At 36.5% G+C, this 25441-nt stretch overlaps 1 protein-coding gene across 14 annotated transcripts in view; it reads left to right on the forward strand.

The window, feature by feature from the left end:
* Positions 1-25441, forward strand: part of LOC139975821 (protein sidekick-1-like) — an 84202-nt gene that overhangs the window by 37880 nt on the left and 20881 nt on the right. For 9 of the 14 annotated variants that reach the window (XM_071984090.1, XM_071984064.1, XM_071984085.1 and 6 more), the window contains 9 exons: positions 6169-6299; positions 9829-10020; positions 11918-12062; positions 13353-13480; positions 15280-15455; positions 17361-17511; positions 20992-21071; positions 22101-22215; positions 23958-24053. In XM_071984090.1, coding sequence (XP_071840191.1) covers positions 9888-10020; positions 11918-12062; positions 13353-13480; positions 15280-15455; positions 17361-17511; positions 20992-21071; positions 22101-22215; positions 23958-24053 — 1024 coding nt within the window. In that variant the 5' untranslated portion in view covers positions 6169-6299; positions 9829-9887. The remainder of the gene's footprint in view (positions 1-6168; positions 6300-9828; positions 10021-11917; positions 12063-13352; positions 13481-15279; positions 15456-17360; positions 17512-20991; positions 21072-22100; positions 22216-23957; positions 24054-25441) is intronic. The other 5 variants (XM_071984131.1, XM_071984114.1, XM_071984123.1 and 2 more) reach the window with 1 other exon arrangement.

A 25441-nucleotide genomic window follows, 5' to 3' on the forward strand; every position in this document is an offset into this window, starting at 1 on the left:
TCCTCCTATGATTTATCAAGATAAGGGGCTTTGTTAGCGGTTTGTGTGTCTGAGCAATCATAATCACACTTTGTCATTAATGTAGCATAGTTTTTGTGTGCAACAACAAAGAGACGTGTATTTATTCAGCTATAGACTTAACATGTTTTTGTTACTGTACTTGAGAGGCAGCTGACTAAACAATCATGTACTTTTCAAATCAATAAATCCCATTTTTTAAACCCAGAGCTCCCTTATTTTTTTACATAATTTCATCTACAAGTTTATTGACAAGATCTAGTTAATCATTGAAGGGTGGGCTTATTACAGGCTGCTGTTCTGACTTTACAATTCAAAACCTAGGTATTTGTATAGCAGTTTAACATATAAAATGATATAGCTCCTTTCTTGTTTGTTTCATTAAGTTTCTTTTTTGGAACAGTTTTTTTACAATTTCTGAATTGACTGGACAAAGATTTGATGGGTTTGAATTGGCAAATGCCATTTTCACTATAACAGGGTTGTCCAACCTTTTGCAGAGGAGGGCCCCATGTCATGATTATGATGAAGGAGGGGGCCGCATGAACCCTACGCTCGATTTTTCGATTTTTTGCCCGAAGCCCAAGGCAACAAAATGTGAGCACTGCGCGCGGAGCGCACTGAATTATTTTCCTTCCTGATAAAACAGATGAATAAAGTTCAGCCGCCCCCTCCCTGACCTGTATGCAGTTTTTTGGACCCAGGAGGTTCGAATGATTGATTATATAGCTTCAAATTGTTGTCAATAAATCTGCTGACTAAAATTTTGCACCGTAGAGCATCTCTGGCGGGCCGGACGCAACCCTGTGGCGGGCCAGACTGTGGCCCGCAGGCCGTAGGTTGGACAACCCTGCACTATAAGGTTGATTCTTGTTTATAAAGGAGGGATGGATATATTATCAGATACTGTGAACAAGGTTAAGAATTATGTGCACACTGTATATATTTGGCTCTGTATATTGCTATGTGAAAGCTAATTATATGGGGAGCCATAAAACCATTGAACTATATATCCAAAATACCTTCCTATTTCAAAAGAAGATAAGATCATAAAAGAGAAAGATTGGGAACATGGTATCTGCATTCATACTGACCTGGGAAGAAGCCCCTACCCCCTACCCCCTACCCCCACACCCCCCCCCCCCCCAATAAAGAGCCTGTTGTGTCACAGTAGTTGTATACTAATGCCTGCTTATGTTCTAACCAGGGAAATGATTTTCTCTGTAATATTATTCAGCTCTGTGCCTATATACAAATGTTGTCATTGGCCTGTTATTATTATTGGCCAATTGATGCAGACGGTTCTAATTTTCAACTGACATTCATTATTGATTGCTTTCATGTATATGTTACTGTCTGCAAAGAACTGTTGACATTTTCAAGATTATATGTAAGTTTATAGGAATGGTAGCAAGCTTGAACCACATTTTGTACAGTGTCTGATTTTAAAGAAACTTTGAAAGTTTAGCAATATAATTGTCTTCAAGTACTCTGTTAAATGGTACTCATCCCGCATGGCCAATCAAAACTCGACACCGTGCAGCTGCCACTAATATACCTAGGTCTAGCAGAAGAAGGAGGACTTTTTATTTCTTGTATGCAGCACATATAGTCTTTGCTGAATTTTGTAGGCCCTATGTAATTTTAATTGTGAAGTTCTAAAAGATTGTACTTTCAGTATGTACACGGTGCAATACGCGGAAGGATTGTGTCCCCTCTGACCGGCATGGAAATGCCCCATATTGATTTAGGGTCTGCTGGTTTGTACACCAAATCAAAGTTGATCTTGTCGTTGTCCAACAGTGCAGGGTTTGGTCGTAAACTTTGATGAAAAAAATGTTGTTGGGCTTTACTCAAAACCATATATGATCCAGCTAGCTCCTTCAAGGGATATTATACAAGGATTGCTACATAATGCGGCCTATAAAGATGCTAACAGTTTAAAACTAATAACAACTTAATAAGATGTTTTTCTGACTATTTTGTAGTATTTGCTTGCATAAATAATCATAACTTTGTTGCAGTCACCATTATTGTAGTATTCTATTCATATGGTGATGTTAAAACAATTAGAAACAATTTTCAGTGAACTTTGTATTATCAAGCATTTGCAGTATTTTCATGGTTAAAATCAATTAAAACAAGTAGAAACATGAGGACCATAGGCCCTGACAATAGTGATTGCTTCTGTCTGTCACATGACACTGCAGTAGTGTTTACTTCTGTCTGTCACATGACACTACAGTAATGTTTGCTTCTGTCTGTCACATGACACTGCAGTAGTGTTTACTTCTGTATGTCACATGACACTGCAGTAGTGTTTACTTCTGTCTGTCACAGGACACTGCAGTAATGTTTGCTTCTGTCTGTCACATGACACTGCAGTAGTGTTTACTTCTGTATGTCACACCACACTGCGGTAGTGTTTACTTCTGTATGTCACATGACACTGCGGTAGTGTTTACTTCTGTATGTCACACGACACTGCGGTAGTGTTTACTTCTGTATGTCACACGACACTGCGGTAGTGTTTACTTCTGTATGTCACATGACACTGCAGTAGGGTTTACTTCTGTATGTCACACGACACTGCGGTAGTGTTTACTTCTGTGTGTCACATGACACTGCGGTAATGTTTGCTCCTGTCTGTCACATGACACTGCAGTAGGGTTTACTTCTGTATGTCACACGACACTGCGGTAGTGTTTACTTCTGTGTGTCACACGACACTGCGGTAATGTTTGCTTCTGTCTGTCACATGACACTGCGGTAGTGTTTACTTCTGTATGTCACACGACACTGCGGTAGTGTTTACTTCTGTATGTCACACGACAATGCGGTAATGTTTGCTTCTGTCTGTCACATGACACTGCAGTAGTGTTTGCTTCTGTCTGTCACATGACACTACAAACACTCATTAGAAAACAATAGAAAAACAGAGAAACAGTACTTAAAAAAAACAAAGGTACTTTAGGTAAAGATGACATATGGATGAAAAATTGCCTCCAAAATCAAGTACTAAATATGCCAAAAGTATACTGGTGGAACATCATCAGTTTAAAACTTAGAGAGGAAGGTAATAGCTAAATTAGATATAAAATCCTTCAATTCTACATGAATACCTAGTACAGTACTGCAATACAGTATGTACAGCCCAATGTATAACTCAGTGGTCTGAAGTTGTCTCATCTCAAATTCTAGAAGTTTACTGGCAAGTTGTAATAATGCAACTTAATAAACATCATGATAAATATATTATCTTGAAGATCATATCTAGGTCATTACTCTATATGTACATTAGTTCTATACCAGTGACTGATCATGTACATGTATATTTATATTTGTTATGTAACTTCTCATATCAGACAGCTAATATCTCTATATCTCTCTCTCTTCATTTCTTTTATCCTTTTTTGGGCCTCATTTTGTATTTTTTTACTTTCATGTCTTCTCAAACTATTTAACTGTTATTTCTTTTGCAATACTGTAAACATACTTTAGGTCCTCTCTGCAGGCATCTGACACACTATTTCCGCTCATAAGTTTGTACCCTAGGGCATCTTAACTTGTCAAAATGATTTCAATCTCATGAATATTTATAGCACTCCAAGTAGCTTTTAGCTAGTTCATACTTTTGAGTTTATACTTACTTCCAGCTGGATTTGTGCATTTGAATGCAACATATATGAAGAAGCTTTAAATTACTTGAAATGTTCCAAAAAGTTAAACATAAAAATACAATTGGATATTGTCTTGTTTCATTTTGTGCTCCTAAAATTTGTTTGGGTTGAATCAAGTCTATATGAAATTGTGATAATCTGGTTACTAGCTGTGGTGAGGAACTAGCTAGCCAGGATCAATATTAACTAGGCCTTTATGGTACTACTAAAGTTCTAAAGTAAATACTGTTATTAATTAAGTCACTTCAGTATAAAGCTGCTGTGAACAAATGTGTAAACAAATGGTTATGTTCTATACCTTGTCATGTCCTGGTTACTTTTGGTTTGTATTCTGGTGCACAGCTGTAAACCAGGCTGTGGAGTATGAGACTACCAGAATGTGGAAAAAAAACAATTGCTGCTTCTATCAAGTGCAGACTTGAAATACTGAGAATGTAAACTACAGTGGATGATGGATCTGATGATTTTGAAATTAGGGCAGAGCTGCTTATTGGTGGATGTACTAAGATCCCATAATAATTATACATTCTAGTCCTCTTCCTCTTCAATCAATCAATCAAGAAGAAGTCAAAACTTTTTCCGTTTAACTTTCCCAATTTGCATACTTGTGATGGACACTTCTACGAATTGTGCAAATCAAAATGTTGCGAGTGAAAAGAAATCATTATTTTATTCTCATCCATTTATCTTCATTTATTTGAGCATCTGAAAGGTTGTCTAGATAAATGTGTTAATCGATTGAAATTCCCCTCGTTTTGGAAAAATTGTGATCATGTGTACATGCAAACAACTGCTTTAAAGTCTCAATAAGTGTTTGCTTATGAATTTCAGAAAACATACTTCCGAAGAAGTAGATTCAATGTTCCTTATTCTAAATGCACTCTGACCAGGTGGGTTAAATGAGAGAAAAGCTGTCTCAATCGAAATAAAGTTATTTTCTGTTGCCCTTATGGCGCGAACGATTTACCGTAAAATCACTGCGACCGCCAATGTCAACATGTTCATCACTCAAATGTAAACAAACTAGTCTACACATACAGCCCTGATCAAGATATTAACGCAGACCTCTGAAAATGTCTGAAAACACATGTTTATTCATTTTTATGGAAGGAAATGACACAATTTTGCAAGTTACATTGGTGAGAATGAAAGAAATATACAAGAGCAGGGACCTTATGCCCATTATGGTTGAAACAAAAAAGAGAGATTTGATTGGCGCATGATCTGTTAGGCGGGGCTTGTAAATTTTTATTGAAATTTGTAAAATCTAATTGAATTGTTAATAAATCTGGCAAATTTTATTAACTCAAAATTTTTGATGACAGGTATCTCAATAAAAATAATGAATATAGATATAAAAATATGCATGGAACGACCGGTGTCATATTCACCGAACTTTTAGTGCAGTAAGCTGCAAAGGTCGAATTTTAAATTTGGCAAACACGTACTGAGACTTTAAGGGTGTGAAGACTCACGCAAAAAGAAACGTCTAATGCCGGTAATATGACCTAGTTTCGAATGAGGTGTAACAGAAGTGTTAAACACCACCATCGATCCCAGAAAATACACAGCTTGCTACCGTCGTTAATTAGACACTAGTGTACAGTCAGTACATACAGCTGCGGTCAATACCCACAGCACAGTGTATAAACAATACAGCGATGGATATCTCTGGTCCAGCTAAAGATAACAAGGTAACATGTTTCATTACTGTCTGCATTTTGTAGCGACACAAACAAAACGTCACTTGCGAGCAACAGAAAGTTAACTTTTTTCAGATGGCCGCACACGGTTTGGTGCGAGTCTTCAATGCCTTTAAGCTGTGACACCTTAGAACAATTATAAAGGTTACACATGTTTATTACATCACCTAAACCAGCTGCAGGCACGTATTGGTAAAGGAACATTGGTCAGCATCACTGTACAGTTTATGTTGCTACATGGTGTTTTATTTATTAACCTATAGAATTGCATGCATGGTTAGATATCTCAATAAACCATCAAGTTATATATATATCTGGTTGAAGACTGGATCTAACAATGAATCTTTTGTTAATGATTATAAAGTACTACACCCATCAGGAAGCCAATTAGTTGATTAATTACAATATTGCTCACCATAATATCATCTGGGAAAGATGAAATCTTACAATTGTCAGATGTGGCAAATCATGTTTTATTAATGATGAAATTATGAATTATAGAGTGTTAATGTGCCACCTTTGAACAGAACTTGCATATTGATTAATTATTGTTAATAACCCTGCCTTGTGGGTGTGAACATTGCTAGTTAATGGCCCATCAATCCACATATTATAGGTACAATCTTATGAAAGACAAAACTACACTTTTTTTTGTCTTTCCTGAGTGTAATTTTGGTCTATCCTGAGTGTGATTTTGGTCTTAAACTTAACACACAATATACAGTCTATTTTCAGTAACATGCAATATATTCTCATCATTATTAAAGGGTGTGAAGACTCGTGCAAAAAGAAACGTCTAATGCCGGTAATCTGACCTAGTTTCGAATGAGGTGTAACAGAAGTGTTAAACACCGCCATCAATCCCAGAAAATACACACACAGCTAATTGCTACCGCCGGTAAGTATACACTAGTGTACAGTCAGTACATAAAGCTAAGGTCAATACCCACAGCACAGTATACAAACGATACAGCGATGGACATCTCAGGTTCAGCTAAAGATAACAATTAAGGAATCACGTTTCATCACTGTCTGCATTTTGTAGCGACACAAACAATACGTCACTTGCAAGTAACAGAAAGTTAACTTTTTCAGATGGCTGCATGCGGTTTGGGGCTCAGTCTTCAACGCCTTTAAACACTCAATTGTCACATGTGTCACACAATCTGATCTGTGCATATCAAACAGTGTTCCCTGATAATGGATCTAGCTTCTTGTCAATAATTTTACAATTTTCTCAGAGCAAAATTGTTCTGTGCTAGAGTTATTCCTTACTGTATGCTGACTGTACTTAGAAAAATAAAAACAATTGGAAAGAAAGACATGCATGTATTTTGAGATAATAGTTACTCAGTTTTATAAGGTTTTTTTTTTTTAGTATGTTTTTATGAATTACATATTAGAAGAAAGAAATTTTAAGATAATTGTTAATCAGTTTTATAAGGATTTTGTTTTTAGGAAATACATTAGGAGAAAGAAATTTTAAGATAATTGTTAATCAGTTTTATAAGGGTCATTGTTTTTTTTTTTAGGAATTAGATTTCGACTTAATAAAATCCATCAAAGAGGTTTGAATAATTTCTAATCATATGATATTCCTAACGGAAGGATCTGTCATATAGTGATGGATTTTTGCCTAATATGACAGGTCACAGTCCCAGAAGGATGTCATTGACATACTGAACTGTATGCACTTTCTTAAACATTCTAGCTGTTACACAAATACTTACTTCCAATTGTTTTCAAACTATGTATTAGATACATAGCTTGCAAAATTAGATACATAGTTTGCAACTTGATACACATTAGTTAAATTGCAACAACAAGTATATCAGTGGTTTCAACCATACATTGAGTACATAGAATGAAGTCAAAAGGATGTATGTAGCTATGCATGCATGCTTTTGTTTAACAGCAAAAAATATAATTAATAACCTGGCCTATAATTAATAACCTGGCATCCTTCCATCCCATATCAACTCTTGTATGCGACCTCTGAATTATAAGTACCCAAACGTACTTCTATGACAAACAACTATTGTATGCTGCCTCTGAAACTTGAATACTCAGGCCATCTACAATGACAATCACTATGTATGCTGCCTCTGAAATATGAGTACACCAGCCTTTATCCATGACAATCAACTCTTGTATACCACCGCTGAAATATGAGTACACCAGCCTTTATTCATGGCAATCAACTTTTGTATACCACCTCTGAAATATGAGTACCCTAGCCTTAATCCATGACAATCAACTCTTGTATACTTCCGCTGAAATATGAGTACCCTAGCCTTTATCCATGTCAATCAACTCTTGTATACCACCGCTGAAATATGAGTACACCAGCCTTTATTCATGGCAATCAAATCTTGTATACTTCCGCTGAAATATGAGTACCCTAGCCTTAATCCTTGACTATCAACTCTTGTATACTACCGCTGAAATATGAGTACCCTAGCCTTAATCCATTACAATCAACTCTTGTATACTACCGCTGAAATATGAGTACCCTAGCCTTAATCCATTACAATCAACTCTTGTATACTACCGCTGAAATATGAGTACCCTAGCCTTAATCCATTACAATCAACTCTTGTATACCACCGCTGAAATATGAGTACCCTAGCCTTAATCCATTACAATCAACTCTTGTATACCACCTCTGAAGTATGATTACCCTAGCCTTAATCCTTGACTATCAACTCTTGTATACTACCGCTGAAATATGATTACACCAGCTTATGTCCATGGATGACAATCAACTCTTGCAGGCCACCTCTGAAATATGAGTACACCAGCCGTGACTGTATAGACGCTCTGCCACTGTGCAGACACACATCAAAGTGATAAGTTAACATTCAACCTGCAGGGTGGGTGTTCTATTGGTGTTAACATTCAACCTGGGTGGGTGTTCTATTGGTGTTAACATTCGACCTGGGTGGGTGGTCTATTGATGTTAACATTCAACCTTGGTGGGCGTTCTATTGGTTCTGCAGACACACATCAAAGTGACCTTGTCAGCTTGATATGCTCACCTGAGCAAACATTATTCATTTAGTAATTTGAATTCAAATGTCAATACATCCAGGGTCTCTTTAGTCTGTTTGAGTTTGCTAATCACCAATGTGACATATTTCTTTACCAATCACCTATGTTAATACACTTGTTTTATGAGTGTAACATGTCACACCTAGTGTATACACTTGACAAATATTGACATGGTGATATGTGACAACAGATTTACAATTAACAAGTTGTGTTGACTTCATATGCCCTGCACAGTGCAGAGAACCTCCAGGAATTCTCAAAGCAGCTGACACTTAAAAGAAGTTTGCCTTAATTGTATCTGTAACTTTACACACTTTGAATAAGGTTCAAATAGGTTAATAGAGTGACCAGGTGAGAAATCTTTGATGTGGTTCTCCCTGTTGAGTCACTTTACTCATAGTGCTTTGTCAGTCAGGGAATGGGGTTGCCAGAGTGGATCAAGTTGTTAGGGTTTCTTGCCCGGGCTCTATCCTGGGCGACTTTTCCTAAAAAAGTGTCTTTGTCAATGCATGGGTCATTGTCTGTATAAATATGTATTTTATATTTTCATTTCATGTATTAGTTATATTCTCATCAAGCTCAATCAAATTCATTTGTCAACTATAGGGTTTCATATAATTTGGATAGGCAGCTCCGGCCATTCTATTAAATAAATGAATGGCAATTACAAATTTAAGTTTTAAGTATATCAACAACATTTGTTAAAGTTCTTAATAATTTTACAATAATATATTTTGCATCATTTTCAGACATTAATGTTTAGAAACATTCTGGCACTTCTGTTACTTCGCTATTATTATTGAGAAATGAGTTAATACCAACTCTATTACAATACTTACATCAAGGATATACTAATTGCCACATACACATTCAAAAGTTTTGGACATTTACCAGATTATGAAACGGAAATGCAAAATTACTATATAAAGCACCTGTTAACCTGGTACGATAGAATGTCTGGCCCCCTACTGTAGATGTTATCTGTATATTTAGTAACTCATTGACTTATCTAGGATAGTTGACACCCAGGGCTGTTCCCTATATTGTCACCCCATGCAGGGGATTCTGTCCTGAAGCGAGGGGGTCTAAGAGGAAGGGGTGTCCCCTTTGCCGTTAAGAAAATGTAATTTCATGGCTTAAATGCAAATGGTGATATCTTTGGCAAAGCTTTGAACTGCATGATTACACAATGAGTTACAAAAATAGGGGATTTTTTTTTTTGGGGGGGGGGTTGGGGGAGGCTGTGATGTTGCAGCCCCTGAATAGAACCTGGGCAGACCCCCCTCCCCCCTGACCATTGCTAGTATGCCACTGAAGTATCTGTTCTGACTGCTCTCCAGCTGTGAAATATGATTTTTTTTATGATTACTTTTCAGAATGAAGGTCTAAATTACTTGCATTTATCCTGCTGCAGAAGGCTTGCTGTCTAGTAAAGATGGTGGATGTTAACTGGCACATATTCACTCTGTCCTTAGCAGTAAGCCTTGTTCCTTTAGTTGATGCTTCCAACTGTACTCTGTTTACCACAATGAACACATCAACTGGTTACGTCAAAGACGACTCCACAGGTAGGCCTACAGTATGATTCTGCATCAAGAGCGTCTGATCCACAGTTCTGACTTCTGATTATTTGTTAGCAGTAAGAGTGAGGTTTAGTTTGAATTGAAGGGTTTGTCATGAATTTGCGTGTGTGGGTGTGTGCGCGTGTGCGTGCGTTTGTTTTGTATTCTGACCGAGGACTTGAACAAAAGAATTCCAGGTCCTCGGATGTAATTTCTAAAGAATCACCACGTCCTCGGAAGAATTCTATTGTATGGGGTATTGTTAAGGTTAGGGTACGTGGATTTGAACAATGGAAAAAAACAATGGGGTCCTCGATCTGAATGTAAAACAAACATGTATGTGTGTGCATGTGTATACCCTAGCTTGTCAACACAATATCTCAAGTTGGGTAACCGTCTGCAGTTGTGATATATGGCTTCCCATAACTAGTACCAGAACCCGATTGTCTGGGGTGTAGGTCAGAGGTCCTTTGGGGTCAGCAGAGGGCAAAATGTGAAAATCTAAAGAACTTGAATATCAAAGGAGCTCATGTATACTTGGTAAGATATGGCATATTATGTGGGGTACAGATTTTACACCATTAGGGTAGCTCTGCAGAGATCATTTAAGGTCACCAGGGGTCAGAAACTTGAAATCCTTGTAAACACAATATATCCAGTTAGGAAACTTTATTTGCTATCATATAACTAGTACATGTGGCTTCCCTATAATGAGCACAAAAGACCTGTTGTTTTTGGTGGAGGTCATTCGGGGTCATCAAAGGTCACTATATGTAACGCCTGATAAACACAATTACCCATCACATAACTCATATTTGGCATGTGTCTTTCTTACAGTGAGTACAAGAATCCTATTATTTTTGGTGGATGTCAAAGACCATTTGGGGTCAGCAGAGGTCCAAATGTCAAGATATCAATGTATCTCATCAGGTTAACTATTACAAATGCAGATTCAGCTTTATCGTTTGTTAGAGCAGGGATCAATTCAGCATGCAAAATAAATTTACCAACAACAAACAAGGCCCTCTGTCTTTCTTTCAACATTGTGGTATTATGTCACAAGATTCCCTCCCAGCCACCAAATCATGTAAGCACTGACTCCTGTTAGATTAATACTATTTGCAGTATTAACCTCAGTCAGGGTCAGCTTGCAAACTACTCTTGTGCTGTAATGTATTTAAAGGCAAGAAACCCGCTGGGAGGGGTTTCGATCCCTCTGCAGGTTCATCATTCTGGGGAATATCAATTATCCATCGAGATGTTGTATTAAATGTTTATATGTAATTAGTACATTACAAGGTACACCATCTTTGAATATTGACTATTCATACAATATATATATATATATATATATATATATATATATATATATATATATATATATATATATATATATATATATATATATATATATATATATATATATATATATATATATATATATAAATGAGACTATATAGGGTACTAGTACAGGATGTTGTTGCATGCACACATAGTATACAGCATGGTTGTAATGACTGGTTATTCATTAGTATGCTATAAATTAAAGGTAAACTGAAAGCATTGAATATTGACTATTCATACAATATATAAATGAGACTATATATGGTACTAGGACAATATGTTGCTGCATGCACACATACTGTAGTATACAGCACGGTTGGAATGACTGGTTACATTAGTATGCTATACATTAAAGGTAAACTGAAAGCATTGAATATTGACTATTCATACAATATATAAATAAGACTATATAGGGTACTAGTACAGTATGTTGCTGCATGCACACATAGTATACAGCACGGTTGTAATGACTGGTTATTCATTAGTATGCTATACATTAAAGGTAAATGGAAAGCATTGAATATTGATTTAGCCATTTTTTTGTTTCTTCCTCACACAGGAATTCACTTTTTCTTTGGTGTTGGACCTGCTATGAAGAGTATATCTCTATCCTGGTTTGTGCCAAATTCCCATCTTTCCTTGCTGAACAGTAGCAGCATATCGTTCTCGATAAATATAAATGTGGAACCTGGAATTTGGTACAGGTATGTTCCACAGTTTGCACTATACTGTATGCAAAGCTGTCACACCTGAGTTGCTTCTTCTCCATTTTTGTTTGTTTGTGTAAAAACTCATTGTAGTTGGTACAGATGTAATAATATTAGGATATCAACCTTCACTACAAATATGAAGCTGCATTCTACAATAAAATATCAAACTTCACTAGTTATAGCTGCATTCTAGACTAGAAAATCAAACTTCACTAGCTATTGCTGCATCCTACAATATGATATTCACCTCCACTAGCTATAGCCTCATTCTACAATTAGGATATCCACCTCCAATAACTATAACCACATTCTACAATTGGATATCCAACTCCACTAGCTATAGCTGCATTCTACAATAGGATATCCACCTCCACTAGCTAAAGCCTCATTCTACAATATATCCACCTTCCTAGGCTAGCTCTAGCCTCACCCTACAATAGGATATCCACCTCCGGTAGCTAGAGCCTCATTCTACAATATATCCACCTTTCCTATCTCTATCCTCACCCTACAATAGGATATTCATTATTCACCTCCACTAGCTATAGTTACATTCTACAATATCTACCTCCAATAGCAATAGCCTCATTCTACAATTGGATATTCACCTCCAATAGCTATAACTGCATTCTACAATAGGATATCCACCTCCAATAGCTATAGCTGAATTCTACAATAGGATATTCACCTCCACTATCATCAGCTGCATTCTACAATAGGATATCCACCTCATCTAATTTACTTCTGTTTCTACATCCCTCATTCACATCCATGTCTTACTTTACCTCTATTGATACATCCTCCCATTTACATCTAATTTACCTCTGTTTGTACAACCCCCCCCCCCCCCTACTCACATCCATTTCTTATATTACCTCTCTTGATACATCCTCCCATTCACATCTAATTTCCTCTGTTTGTACATATTCCCATACACATCTAATTTACCTCTGTTGGTAGACCCCCCCCCCCAACCCATACTCATCTAATTTACCTCTGTTGGTACAACCCTGTCATAGCTTCCTTCCACTCACTATCCTCAGTTAATCTGTCCAAGTTTGCTTTAGATTCTTTGTTGTATTGTCCAATGTATCTGTCCATCCATGTCTGTCCAGGCTTATAAATGTGTCCTTAGTCTGATTGCATTTCAGTTAGCCTGTTAAGAAGATCCTGCTAGGATCAAACTGTCATGCCTTCTAACTTTTATATTTTCCAAGACAGCTAGGCTTCTTGGAGTCAATATGCAGATCGCTAACCTTTTATCTCTCTTTCTCTTTTTCTTAGTCTGACCACCAGTGAAGTTAATGGCAGCATTACCATTCCAAGTAACACTACAATACACTTCATGGGGTTAGAGTTAACATGGCAAGGTAGAACAAGCAGACGTTACTGTTGTAATGTTATGGAATGCAGTAAGTTATATATTTCGTTTAAACTGCTGTTTTCACTCTTAAGAGATAGATAGGCAGTATATATATTTTTATGATGGCAATTGACTCACAATGCAAATGCTTTAAATATCAAAATCATTACACATTAGCAAATGATTTCTCTTATTTTACTGGAAGGCTTAGCGGATCAGCATCATCATCTTACAGTGTTAAAGGCATTGAAGACTCGCTCCAAACAGCGTGCCGCCCTTTTCAAAAAGTTAACTTTCCGTTGCTTGCAAGTGAAGTTTTTCTCTTGCTGCTACAAAATGCAGACAGTAATGAAACGTGATACCTTGTTATCTTAAGCTGGACCTGAGATGTCCATTTGCTGTATCATTTGTACACTGTGCTCTGGGTATTGACCGCAGCTGTATGTATTGACTGTACACTAGCTTCTAATTACCAAGGGTAGCAAGCTGTGTGTGTATTTTCTGGGATCGATGGTGGTGTCCAACACTTCTGTTACACCGCATTTGAAAACTCGGTCAGATTACCGGCATGAGACATTTCTTTTTGTGCGAGACTTCACACCCTTTAAACATTTTATAACTTACACTTTATATTCAAAGCATATCATCAGAAATTTCTGAGTGGAAATTTTGTGTATTTTGTATATTTTGTTTATAGTGTAACTATGTAGCTTGGTATAGTATATAGTGTACTTTTATAGCTTAGCACACTATATATTGTACTTTTATGCTACATACGTACATGACATAGCAAGATAGTAATGTCTATTTTAACTTAGTGACATCTGTAGAATGGATAATGTACATGACATTTCAAGATAGTAATGTCTGTTAACTTAGTGACATCTGTAGAATGGATAACGTATATGACATAGCAAGATAGTAATTGTTTATTAACTTAGTGACATCTATTGAAAGAATAACATACATGACTTAGCAAGATAGTAATGTCCATTAACTTAGTGACATCTGTAGAATGGATAACGTACATGAGAAGATTGAGAAGATGAGATACATGATACATGAGAAGATGAGAAGACTTTTTAACTTAGTGACATCTGTAGAATGGATAACGTACATGACTTAGCAAGATAGTAATGTCTATTAACTTAGTGACATCTGTAGAATGGATAACGTACATGACTTAGCAAGATAGTAATGTCTATTAACTTAGTGACATCTGTAGAATGGATAACGTACATGACTTAGCAAGATAGTAATGTCTATTAACTTAGTGACATCTGTAGAATGGATAACGTACATGACTTAGCAAGATAGTAATGTCTATTAACTTAGTGACATCTGTAGAATGGATAACGTACATGACTTAGCAAGATAGTAATGTCTATTAACTTAGTGACATCTGTAGAATGGATAACGTACATGACTTAGCAAGATAGTAATGTCTGTTAACTTAGTGACATCTGTAGAATGGATAACGTACATGACTTAGCAAGATAGTAATGTCTATTAACTTAGTGACATCTGTAGAATGGATAACATACATGAGAAGATAGCAATGTCTATTAACTTAGTGACATCTGTAGAATGGATAACGTACATGAGAAGATAGCAATGTCTATTAACTTAGTGACATCTGTAGAATGGATAACGTACATGAGAAGATAGCAATGTCTATTAACTTAGTGACATCTGTAGAATGGATAACGTACATAACTTAGCAATATAGTAATGTCTATTATGTAGAGATGACTTACAACCTGTACAGAAGTCTACATTATCCTCAGATCAGATCTGCCAATATGTGTTTTTTTTTCTTCCATCCTTTGTTACTCTTTGCTGTAATAGTTATCTTACCACCACCTGAGTTGAATATCTCCGCGGAGACCAGAGATTGTGACAGTGGCAAATGTACTGTCACAATTAAAGGCAGTGGAATGGGAGTACCATCGGAGTACTTTGTTAACTGTGCCATTAAGTATTGGCAGAGTACTGGTGCGAACCCTTCTGCAATCAAAATTGAGGTTTGTACTGTAGTTTTAAAGACATTTCATATTAGTTTCAGATCCTAATCAAATCATTATCATCAATATCATCACCATCACCATCTACCTCACCATCACCAACACCACCATCGTCACCATCACCACCATCACCATCATCTTCACCATCATCCCCACCACCATCATCATTACCATCACCATCGTCATCGTCATCGTCATCATCATCACCACCATCACCATCACCATCACCATAATCACCATGCATCGCCATGACCATCATCACCACCATCACCTTCACCATCACCACCATCACCACCACCATCACCACCACCATCACCATCACCACCACCACCATGTTCATCACCACCACCATAAAAATCATCTTTCAGTTATTACGTGTCCATTATCACATGTCCATCAGATTAATATAGCTGCCTAAATTATTGCTTGCAGTGGCTGGACATGTAATAATAGTTGCTATTGTGGCCAGGTGTGTTGTATTCTAAACTGTAGATTATAGCACTGTTGCACAACAGAATATAAAATACAAATTTAGGATTAATTGATGTTGCTGGTCTTGGTTGAAGTGGGTTCAAAAGATGAGCCAAAGGTCTCGACTGGATTTTGAAATATTCAATGTATCTTAATTAATTTATCCGAGAAAACTAAAACAAAACAAATAAGTGACACAATATTCAAATAAAAAATATATGTTACAAAGATATAGCCATGTGGTACAAACATACGTGCAGTGACTACTACTGTTAATTATGGCACTCTTAAGAAACATACAAAAGATTATTCTACCAAAAGTTTGTTGTCCAATTGGATTACAACGTACATATATAGAGAATACAAACAATGAATGTACCTCCTTGGGCTCCCTTTACCCCACCATTACAAATATCAGTGCTCATCATTAAAAGTAAAAATTGCCACGCTTGTGTAGGGGGACAGCCTTGAAGGAGAAAGAATATGACTCTGTGATACTGTACATGGGTAGGTACGAGCTGAGTGCCCAAATAATAAACCACCCACATCAGAACAATACACGAATTACATTCCTGGACTCTGTGATATATGTGTTAGTACGAGCTGAGTGCCAGAATAATAACCACTCAGATCAGAACAATACACGAATTACATTCTTGAACTCTGTGATATATGGGTAAGTACTAGCTGAGTGCCCGAATAATAACCACTCACATCAGAACAACACACGAATTACATTCCTGAACTGCGGATAACAATGCCACGGTCTACATTCCCGTAATCACCATAATAATTCAACCCTAAATATAAATTAGCCCAAAGTGTAGACCATTGCAAGTTAGGACTAAGGATGTGCACAAGAATAGTTGTGGAAGGGGGGGGGGTGGGAGAGAAGGGGTTGGGGAGAGGGGTGGGAGAGCATCTTCTCTATGAAAATGGAAAACATATTTCTTTATCCCACAAACCATCATTAATTGGATAAAGTGTAATGTAGGCCTACCCTGAGGCTGCTGGTATTGTTGGTACAGTAGCTCTCACATGCCATTTGAAGTCAACAGAGGTAAAAAAAGACAGTAATATTGTGTATGTACGATTGATTTGCTTGAATTTAACCCAAATTGTGAAGGTCAGAGGTGCAATATTGTTGAAAGCTGATAAACTTGGTATATATCCTTTGATCATAGTTTACTATTTAGTTGTAACTCCTTGTCTAAATTAATCAAATCAACAACTAGTTAATACTTATGGCACATGTGCCAAAGTGATTAACCAGCTTTATTACCTGGAAGTTTAACCACTGGGAGTTGCAGGGTATGATCACTGAAAGGGGCATGCATGTGCTATAATTTAAATCAGGTTGCCTTGCCTCCTGGGGGCAAAGTTTTCTGTAAGCTATATTAAATCAGAGCCAGCTGTTTCATTTTGATTTCTCAGTGCAAGGATTATCAGACGTCATGTGCTCTGCCAAATCTGTTCCCATACAGGAAGTATCAAGTCCAGATGGGTTGTTTATACGCCTTTGCAAGACCACATGAAGGCAGGAGACAATGGTGTAGACCAGTTAACTTTACCACCCCAGAAATAGGTAAGTCTGCTTGATTTTAAACTATATGCAGGCTGTAGACGCACAATATGAATATTCATGTGTTGTAGACTGTCCAAAAGCTCAGACCTTGCAACTTTTTAAGAGTTTTAAGCTCAACTGAAGGCTTTCAGCTGCAGGGCTATAGCAATCATGCGATTCTGCCAAAATTTCTGTCCCTCTTTGCAACCGTGTTTGAATGACTGCCATTTTGTCATATTTTCGATTTGTCACATTCGATTTGGCTGAACTTTCTTGAGTGGTTTGTGTGAGTTAGGTTTACGTACATGCGTCTGTTGTCTATTCATTGGAATCAGTGAAGCAGAACTACAGCTCCTCTAGCTGTCTTCCCTAAATATGCAAAGTGGGCGGAGCTAGAGTCTACTTGAGGAGTTTAGGACTGCGCTTCCAGAGTGAGCAGTGGTTTTTAACTTCCTTTTGTTAGGATGACCATAGGCTGATAACTGATTTAGGGTTTGGTTATCAATTGAAATAGGAATCCTTTGGACCAGCATTGAAATCAACATTTCTGGCCAATCCAATAATGCATCATATGGCAGCTAGAACCATTCAGAATTATAGGCTAGGCCTAGTCTAGTGTCATGGTTATATGAGAAGTGTGGCCTAGCTAGTCAACAGCATAGTCACTCTTGTTGCAACTGCCGTGACCGCCCTGAATCTCTGTGACAGGTTTTGAAGAGACCTTTTCATTCCTCATCACTCTATATTTTCAAATAATATCATGTCAGTTACAAAAAAAAAAGAAAAATCAATTTAGTAATCATCGCACACAAATAGTTTTGTTGATCATCGTTCCCTTCCAATGTTTCTTCTGCAGTAAAAATGTACATTTGGATTTTGTACGATAGGCTTCCATATGGTTGTACACAAAACATGATTAGTCAGGATCTCAATTCCTACAAATGTTATGAATTTGAACTTAGTTTTTTCTTTTTTCGGGTAATCTATACAGTGTCTTGTGCTGGACCATGTTTATATTACACTGCCCTCCCATGAGCTGCATGTGGGATGGGGTGAGCCCATGTGTATGGGGGATGGGGTGAGCCCATGTGTATGGGGGTTGGGATGAGCCCATATGTATGGGTGATGGGGTGATTGCATGGGAGATGGGATGAGCCAATGTGTATGGGGGATGGGGTGAGACCATGTGTATGGGACATGGTTGAGTGCATGGGTGTTAGGTGTGCCCAAATGTATGGGGGGGATAGGGTGAACCTGCATGTGTATAGGGATGGGGAGAGTGTATGTTTATGGGGATGGGATGAGCACATGTGCATGGGGGATGGGATGAGCCAATGTGTATAGGGGATGGGGTGTTAAGTGATGGGGATGTCTCTTAATACTGGACACAAAGTTTGTGGCAGGAAGTCTTTATTGGACACAAGTTTAGTGGCGGGAAGTCTTTATTGGACAGGTGAGAAGTACGAGCCTTAATATTGACCAATCAAGTCGAATTTTATATCACTAGAGAGAGGAGTCAACAAACTTTTCTTTGGCATAGGAATGAAATTGGTTATGCAATCATTCTCCCAGCAAGCACTATGTAAGCATCGAGAGATAGGGACATTTGAAGACGTTCACTGCTTTCTGTAGTGGTTTTTACTTTCTCAGATTAAAGAGTACGCATAATAAAAAAGGACACATGATTGTAAAGATGACACAACATTCTTCAAAATGACATAAGTTTTCTGAGTGCTATACTTAGGAAGTTATGAAAGAGTTAGGGCAAAATGTGCTTATTTTGTAGCGATATTTGCTGCGTAAAGGGATGTTTTGTGCCAGGGAATCCATATGATATGTCTGTTTACTCCCTTGTAGTGTAAAAACAGATCAGGCGCGTAGCCAGGAATTTGCCAAGGGAGGGGCGAAACTGTAGAATCGGCATTGCAAACTATCTAAGCGTAGCGCCACCACGGTTGGCGTGAAGCGTACAAGAAACTTTTGGCTGTAAAAGCCTCCCAGATCGCTGGAAATGGCACTTCCCAGGCCTTGTAAGTTGCATCTTAGCATTTTCTCTTTTGAAAATACTAGCGATATCATAAAAACATTAAAAATTTAAAAAAAAAAATATGCTCAAGGGGGGGCGGCTGCCCCCTTCGCCCCCCCCTCGGCTACGCGCCTGAAACAGATTAATAAAAGAAATCTGCGTTGTTGATGTGGCCTATAATGCCGCCTATGTTGTTTCTTGTAAATTTGAAGGTCAAAGGAGCGTTTTCCCAAATCTGCTGAGATGTTGTGGATATAAAGTTTGAATTGTGGTGAATCAAAGTTATTTTATAGGAAATATATTTTTGTCATTATGTGAGGGCCCAAAACAGGGCGTTCTGTAGTGTTTTCAGTTATGATGAAATGTAGGCCACAGATCACAGGAAATGATGATGAAATTTGTTTTGTTACTTTTTATAGTATTCATGCATTGTTGTGAGTAGCAAAATGTCCTCCATCTTAATTTTCCTGTCATTTTGGGAAATAAGTCTGCCTGTTGGAGACTTGATCAAGCCAAATACTGAGTTGTTATGCAGGCTTCCTATCTAGTTCGATGTCATCTCTGTAGAAGGACTACTTGGCAGGTTTGCATTTAATCTTCTCCACAGTTTGTGTGTTTAATACAACATTTAAGAATGACCTTTATTGTTGGAGTCGAATCCCATTTCTATTCTTTTAACATATCTCTGTGGTATGTCGATTTTAAACAAGTTGCTGGTCATTCTATTATTGCATGGGTGCAATTTCGTGAGCAATTTTGGGTCAGCACTATTCTCACATTTTAGCAGATTTATCAAAGGAATCCTGTTTTTTACTTTTTTATTGTTCCATTATTGTATGAATGAAGAGTATTAAGTGCATAAACTGTGTTGGTTCATTGTTTTTGCAATGGTGCATAGTGTTTCCCTTAAGTTATAAGTACAATGATCTATGTTGCATAAAATAAGGTCATGACAGGGTTGGAATACAACTTTCTAACATTGTAATAAACTATGTCTGCTAAGGCAATGAAGAAAGTAGATGGGAGGAAAGGAAATGACATCGTTATCACGCCTATGTCTTAGAATTGTTTGCTCAAACAAATGGATAAACTGCTCAGAAATATTGCCATTTCACCAATTAATTTCTCAAATGGAAGTTGAATTAGCTGTACTTCTGCAGTTCATTAATGCATAAAGTGCGGTTAACAAAAAAGAAATGTTGATTGAAAGTGAAATATTTATATTATGATATATAACCGCTTCTATAATTTGCAAAAGGTCTTATTTTTGTTAATTTGAAAATCAAATATTTGTTAAGTAATAGGAAATTGTCCAAATTAATGAAATGGTATTGTCTGTTTCATGCAAACCTTGCTGCCTCTCCTCCTGGATGTTAATTAATAACTTTTTGCTTTTAATATGTTGTCATTATTCACAGCTCCAGGATGCTTGATTAATTCCTTTTTTCCTTTTAATACGTTGTCATTATTCACAGCTCCAGGTACTGTCGTAAATCCTACAGATGTAGAAGTTGTTTCTGGTTCGAACCGATCAGTTCTGATAAGATGGCAGCCGGTAAGCTTTCTGCCCTAGAATCTACTTATTTTGCTCTTAACCACAGAATTGGGAACGGTTTCAATAGACATTTTTCGATAGACATTTCTCATTTATTCTTCATCTTTGAAGTCATATATGCAATAATGATAGGCATTTCTCATGTATTCTTCATCTTTGAAGTCATATATGCAATAATGATAGGCATTTCTCATTTATTCTTCATCTTTGAAGTCATATATGCAATAATGATAGGCATTTTCATGTATTCTTCATCTTTGAAGTCCTATATGCTATATTGGTAGACATTTCTCATTTATTCTTCATCTTTGAAGTCCTATATGCTATAATGATAGGCATTTCTCATTTATTCTTCATCTTTGAAGTCATATATGCTATAATGATAGGCATTTTCATGTATTCTTCATCTTTGAAGTCCTATATGCTTTAATGATAGGCATTTCTCATTTATTCTTCATCTTTGAAGTCCTATATGCTATATTGGTAGACATTTCTCATGTATTCTTCATCTTTGAAGTCCTATATGCTATATTGGTAGACATTTCTCATTTATTCTTCATCTTTGAAGTCCTATATGCTATAATGATAGGCATTTCTCATTTATTCTTCATCTTTGAAGTCATATATGCAATAATGATAGGCATTTCTCATGTATTCTTCATCTTTGAGTCATATATGCTATAATGATAGGCATTTCTCATTTATTCTTCATCTTTGAAGTCCTATATGCTATATTGGTAGACATTTCTCATTTATTCTTCATCTTTGAAGTCATATATGCAATAATGATAGGCATTTCTCATTTATTCTTCATCTTTGAAGTCCTATATGCTATATTGGTAGACATTTCTCATGTATTCTTCATCTTTGAGTCATATATGCTTTAATGATAGGCATTTCTCATTTATTCTTCATCTTTGAAGTCCTATATGCTATATTGGTAGACATTTCTCATGTATTCTTCATCTTTGAGGTCATATATGCTATATTGATAGGCATTGCCTCTGCATGTTGCTCATCTCTTGACAGCCTGACGAAACATATGGAGCCGTACTATACTACACTGTGGCTTTAAAAGGGTCCGGAGATTGTGTGGATCACAAAGAACGATACAATACCACTGAACTGAACTTTACCTTCAATGGTGAGCATATCTGCACCTGGGAATTGAAATGACTGCTGCTCTTAACATATTTGGAATGAGTTTGTATGATAGCTGTTGAAAAGTGAAACAGCTATGGCATATTTGACATGTTGACTCAAGCAAGCAGTGACATGATACTCTCTTAAACATATACATTTTACATGTTGACTCAAGCAATCAGTGACATGATACTATCTTAAACATATACATTTCACATGTTGGCTCAGGCAATCAGTGACATGATACTATCTTAAACATATATATTTGACATGTTGACTCAAGCAATCAGTGACATGATACTATCTTAAACATATATATTTGACATGTTGACTCAAGCAATCAGTGACATGATACTATCTTAAACATATATATTTGACATGTTGACTCAGGCAATCAGTGACATGATACTATCTTAAACATATATATTTGACATGTTGACTCAAGCAATCAGTGACATGATACTATCTCAAACATATACATTTCACATGTTGACTCAAGCAATCAGTGACATGATACTATCTTAAACATATACATTTCACATGTTGACTCAAGCAACCAGTGACATGATACTATCTAAAACATATATATTTGACATGTTGACTCAAGCAACCAGTGACATGATACTTTTAAACATATACATTTCACATGTTGACTCAAGCAACCAGTGACATGATACTATCTTAAACATATATATTTGACATGTTGACTCAAGCAACCAGTGACATGATACTATCTTAAACATATATATTTGACATGTTGACTCAGGCAATCAGTGACATGATACTATCTTAAACATATATATTTGACATGTTGACTCAAGCAACCAGTGACATGATACTATCTTAAACATATATATTTAACAATCTGAGAGAAAAAACAAAACCTTCCAACTGATGACTTAATAGTTCATTGTAAAGACTGACTGTAAAAACTTATTCAATCAAGGAACTGGAATGGTGTATGTTTAATCATATTGTATTTCACACCAATATCCAAGTACTTTACAACATATTTTCACGCAAACAACTAAGATGTAAAACATTACCTTCTGTATTTTACCGATCCACCTATATTCACTGTATGTGCCAAGGTAGGAAGGCTTCTACAAACGAGTATGAGGGTATTTCACCAGTAATGAGGAACCAACTAATAATAGTGCATAGAACGAGGGTATTTACTACTAATGATGCATCAACTCATAATAGTGCATAGAAAGAGGGTATCTCGCTATAAATGATGCATCAACTAATAATAGTGCATAGAATGAGGGTAATTACTATTAATGATGCATCAACTAATAATAGTGCATAGAAATGGTTTATTTCACCATTAATGATGCATCAACTAAAAATAGTGCATAGAAAGAGGATATTTACTATTAATGATGCATCAACTAATAATTGTGCATAGAAAGAGGATATTCCACTATTAATGATGCATCAACTAATAATAGTCACATGTATAGAAAGAGGATCGATATCTCACTATTAATGATGCATCAACTAATAATAGTGCATAGAAAGAGGATATTTCACTATTAATGATGCATCAACTAATAATAGCGCATAGAAAGAAGGTATTTCACTATTAATGATGCATCAACTGATAAAAGAACATATACAGAGGGTTCAACTTATTAATTAGTCATAAAAGTTTGAATTCCTCTATGAATGACACATCTATGCTTGTGCACAGGATGTCTACTATAATCTTCTCTGATTGAGTTATGCTTTTTCCTGTAGGTTTAGCTTTTGAATGTCGGTACTCAGTCAACATTACAGCCTCCAATGGAGCCGGAGAAGGGCCTAAACAAATCCTGATTATTGAGAAGAACCAAAGTAAGCTACAATATCTTCTGGATTTTTATACTCTTCTGTACCCTAGACCCACCCTTATCCCACATCCCCAAAGTGAGCTGTATCATCTGATAGGCACATGTGGCTTACACCCACCCTTATCCCACATCACCAAGGTGAGCTGTATCATCTGGATAGGCACATATAGTTTAGACCCACCCGATTCCCACATCACCAAAGTCATTTCATTTCATTTCATTTATTTGTTTTTTCTCAATATACGGTACATTGTATGTCATACAAACGTTTACAGATATGAAATTGAGTATAAAGAGAAAGGAAGTGATCTAAAAACCTGAAAGGCTTATCGAGTAGAGCCACTCCCTAAAGAAGGAAAATAATTAAGTTATCAGAGTTAACGATATAAACAAACAAAGATTTCTAAAAAGTATTATGGATCAATAATCACTTATGTAAACCTCGCTTAATTGACTTTTAAAGGAACATGGTGACTGAGAATCATTTTGTATATGATCATGATGATTAAGTAGATAATTCCAGCAAGTGTTTGCCCGATAACGTATACTCTTTTTACCCAGGTTACTATGGGGAAAAAGTCTATGTATGTGACCAGCCTGTCTTGTATTATAATCATGGATTTCCCTATTAACAGTGAATAAATTTTTACATATGGGCGGATTATACCCATTAATAGAGCGATAAGCGAATGTAGCAAGATGAACTTTCACAAGGTCCGGTAATTTCAGTAGCTTAAGTGAGGCAAATAATTTACTAGTATGATCGTTATAGTCGGCAGAAGATATATGTCGAATAGCCCTTTTTTGAAGTACAAAAAGTTTCTTAATGTTATAAGCAGCCGTGCCAGACCAAACTGTAATGCAATAAGTAAGGTGAGGATAAATTAAAGTAAAATATAAAGAACGAAGAATATGTTTTGGTAAGTAGTGCTTCAATTTGGAAAGAATCCCAACGCCACGAGAAATATTTGTTGATATTGTATTTATGTGATGACGCCATGTCAGACCAGAATCAATAGTTACCCCTAGAAAAGTGGTAAAACACACTTTTTTTAGACTACTACCATGCATCTGTATGTCAGACAGAATATTCCTATTCCTACCTTCATTGAAAACAACATATTTTGTCTTACCTACATTTAAAGAAAGTTTGTTAGCTGAAAACCAAGCATGAAATTCATCAAGCACATGACAAACTCTAGCCCTCATTTCCACAGGATCCAAGCCAGAGAAAAAAATATTAGTATCATCAGCGAATGATATGATAGTACAATTATCTGACACATGACAAATATCATTTACATATATTATAAAAAGCAAGGGCCCCAATATAGATCCTTGTGGAACCCCACAAACAACATTCATGCAATCAGAATCCGTATGAAGACAATT

The sequence above is a fragment of the Apostichopus japonicus genome, chromosome 2 (genome assembly GCF_037975245.1).
Source record: "Apostichopus japonicus isolate 1M-3 chromosome 2, ASM3797524v1, whole genome shotgun sequence".
In the NCBI taxonomy this organism is placed as follows: Eukaryota; Metazoa; Echinodermata; class Holothuroidea; order Aspidochirotida; family Stichopodidae; genus Apostichopus; species Apostichopus japonicus.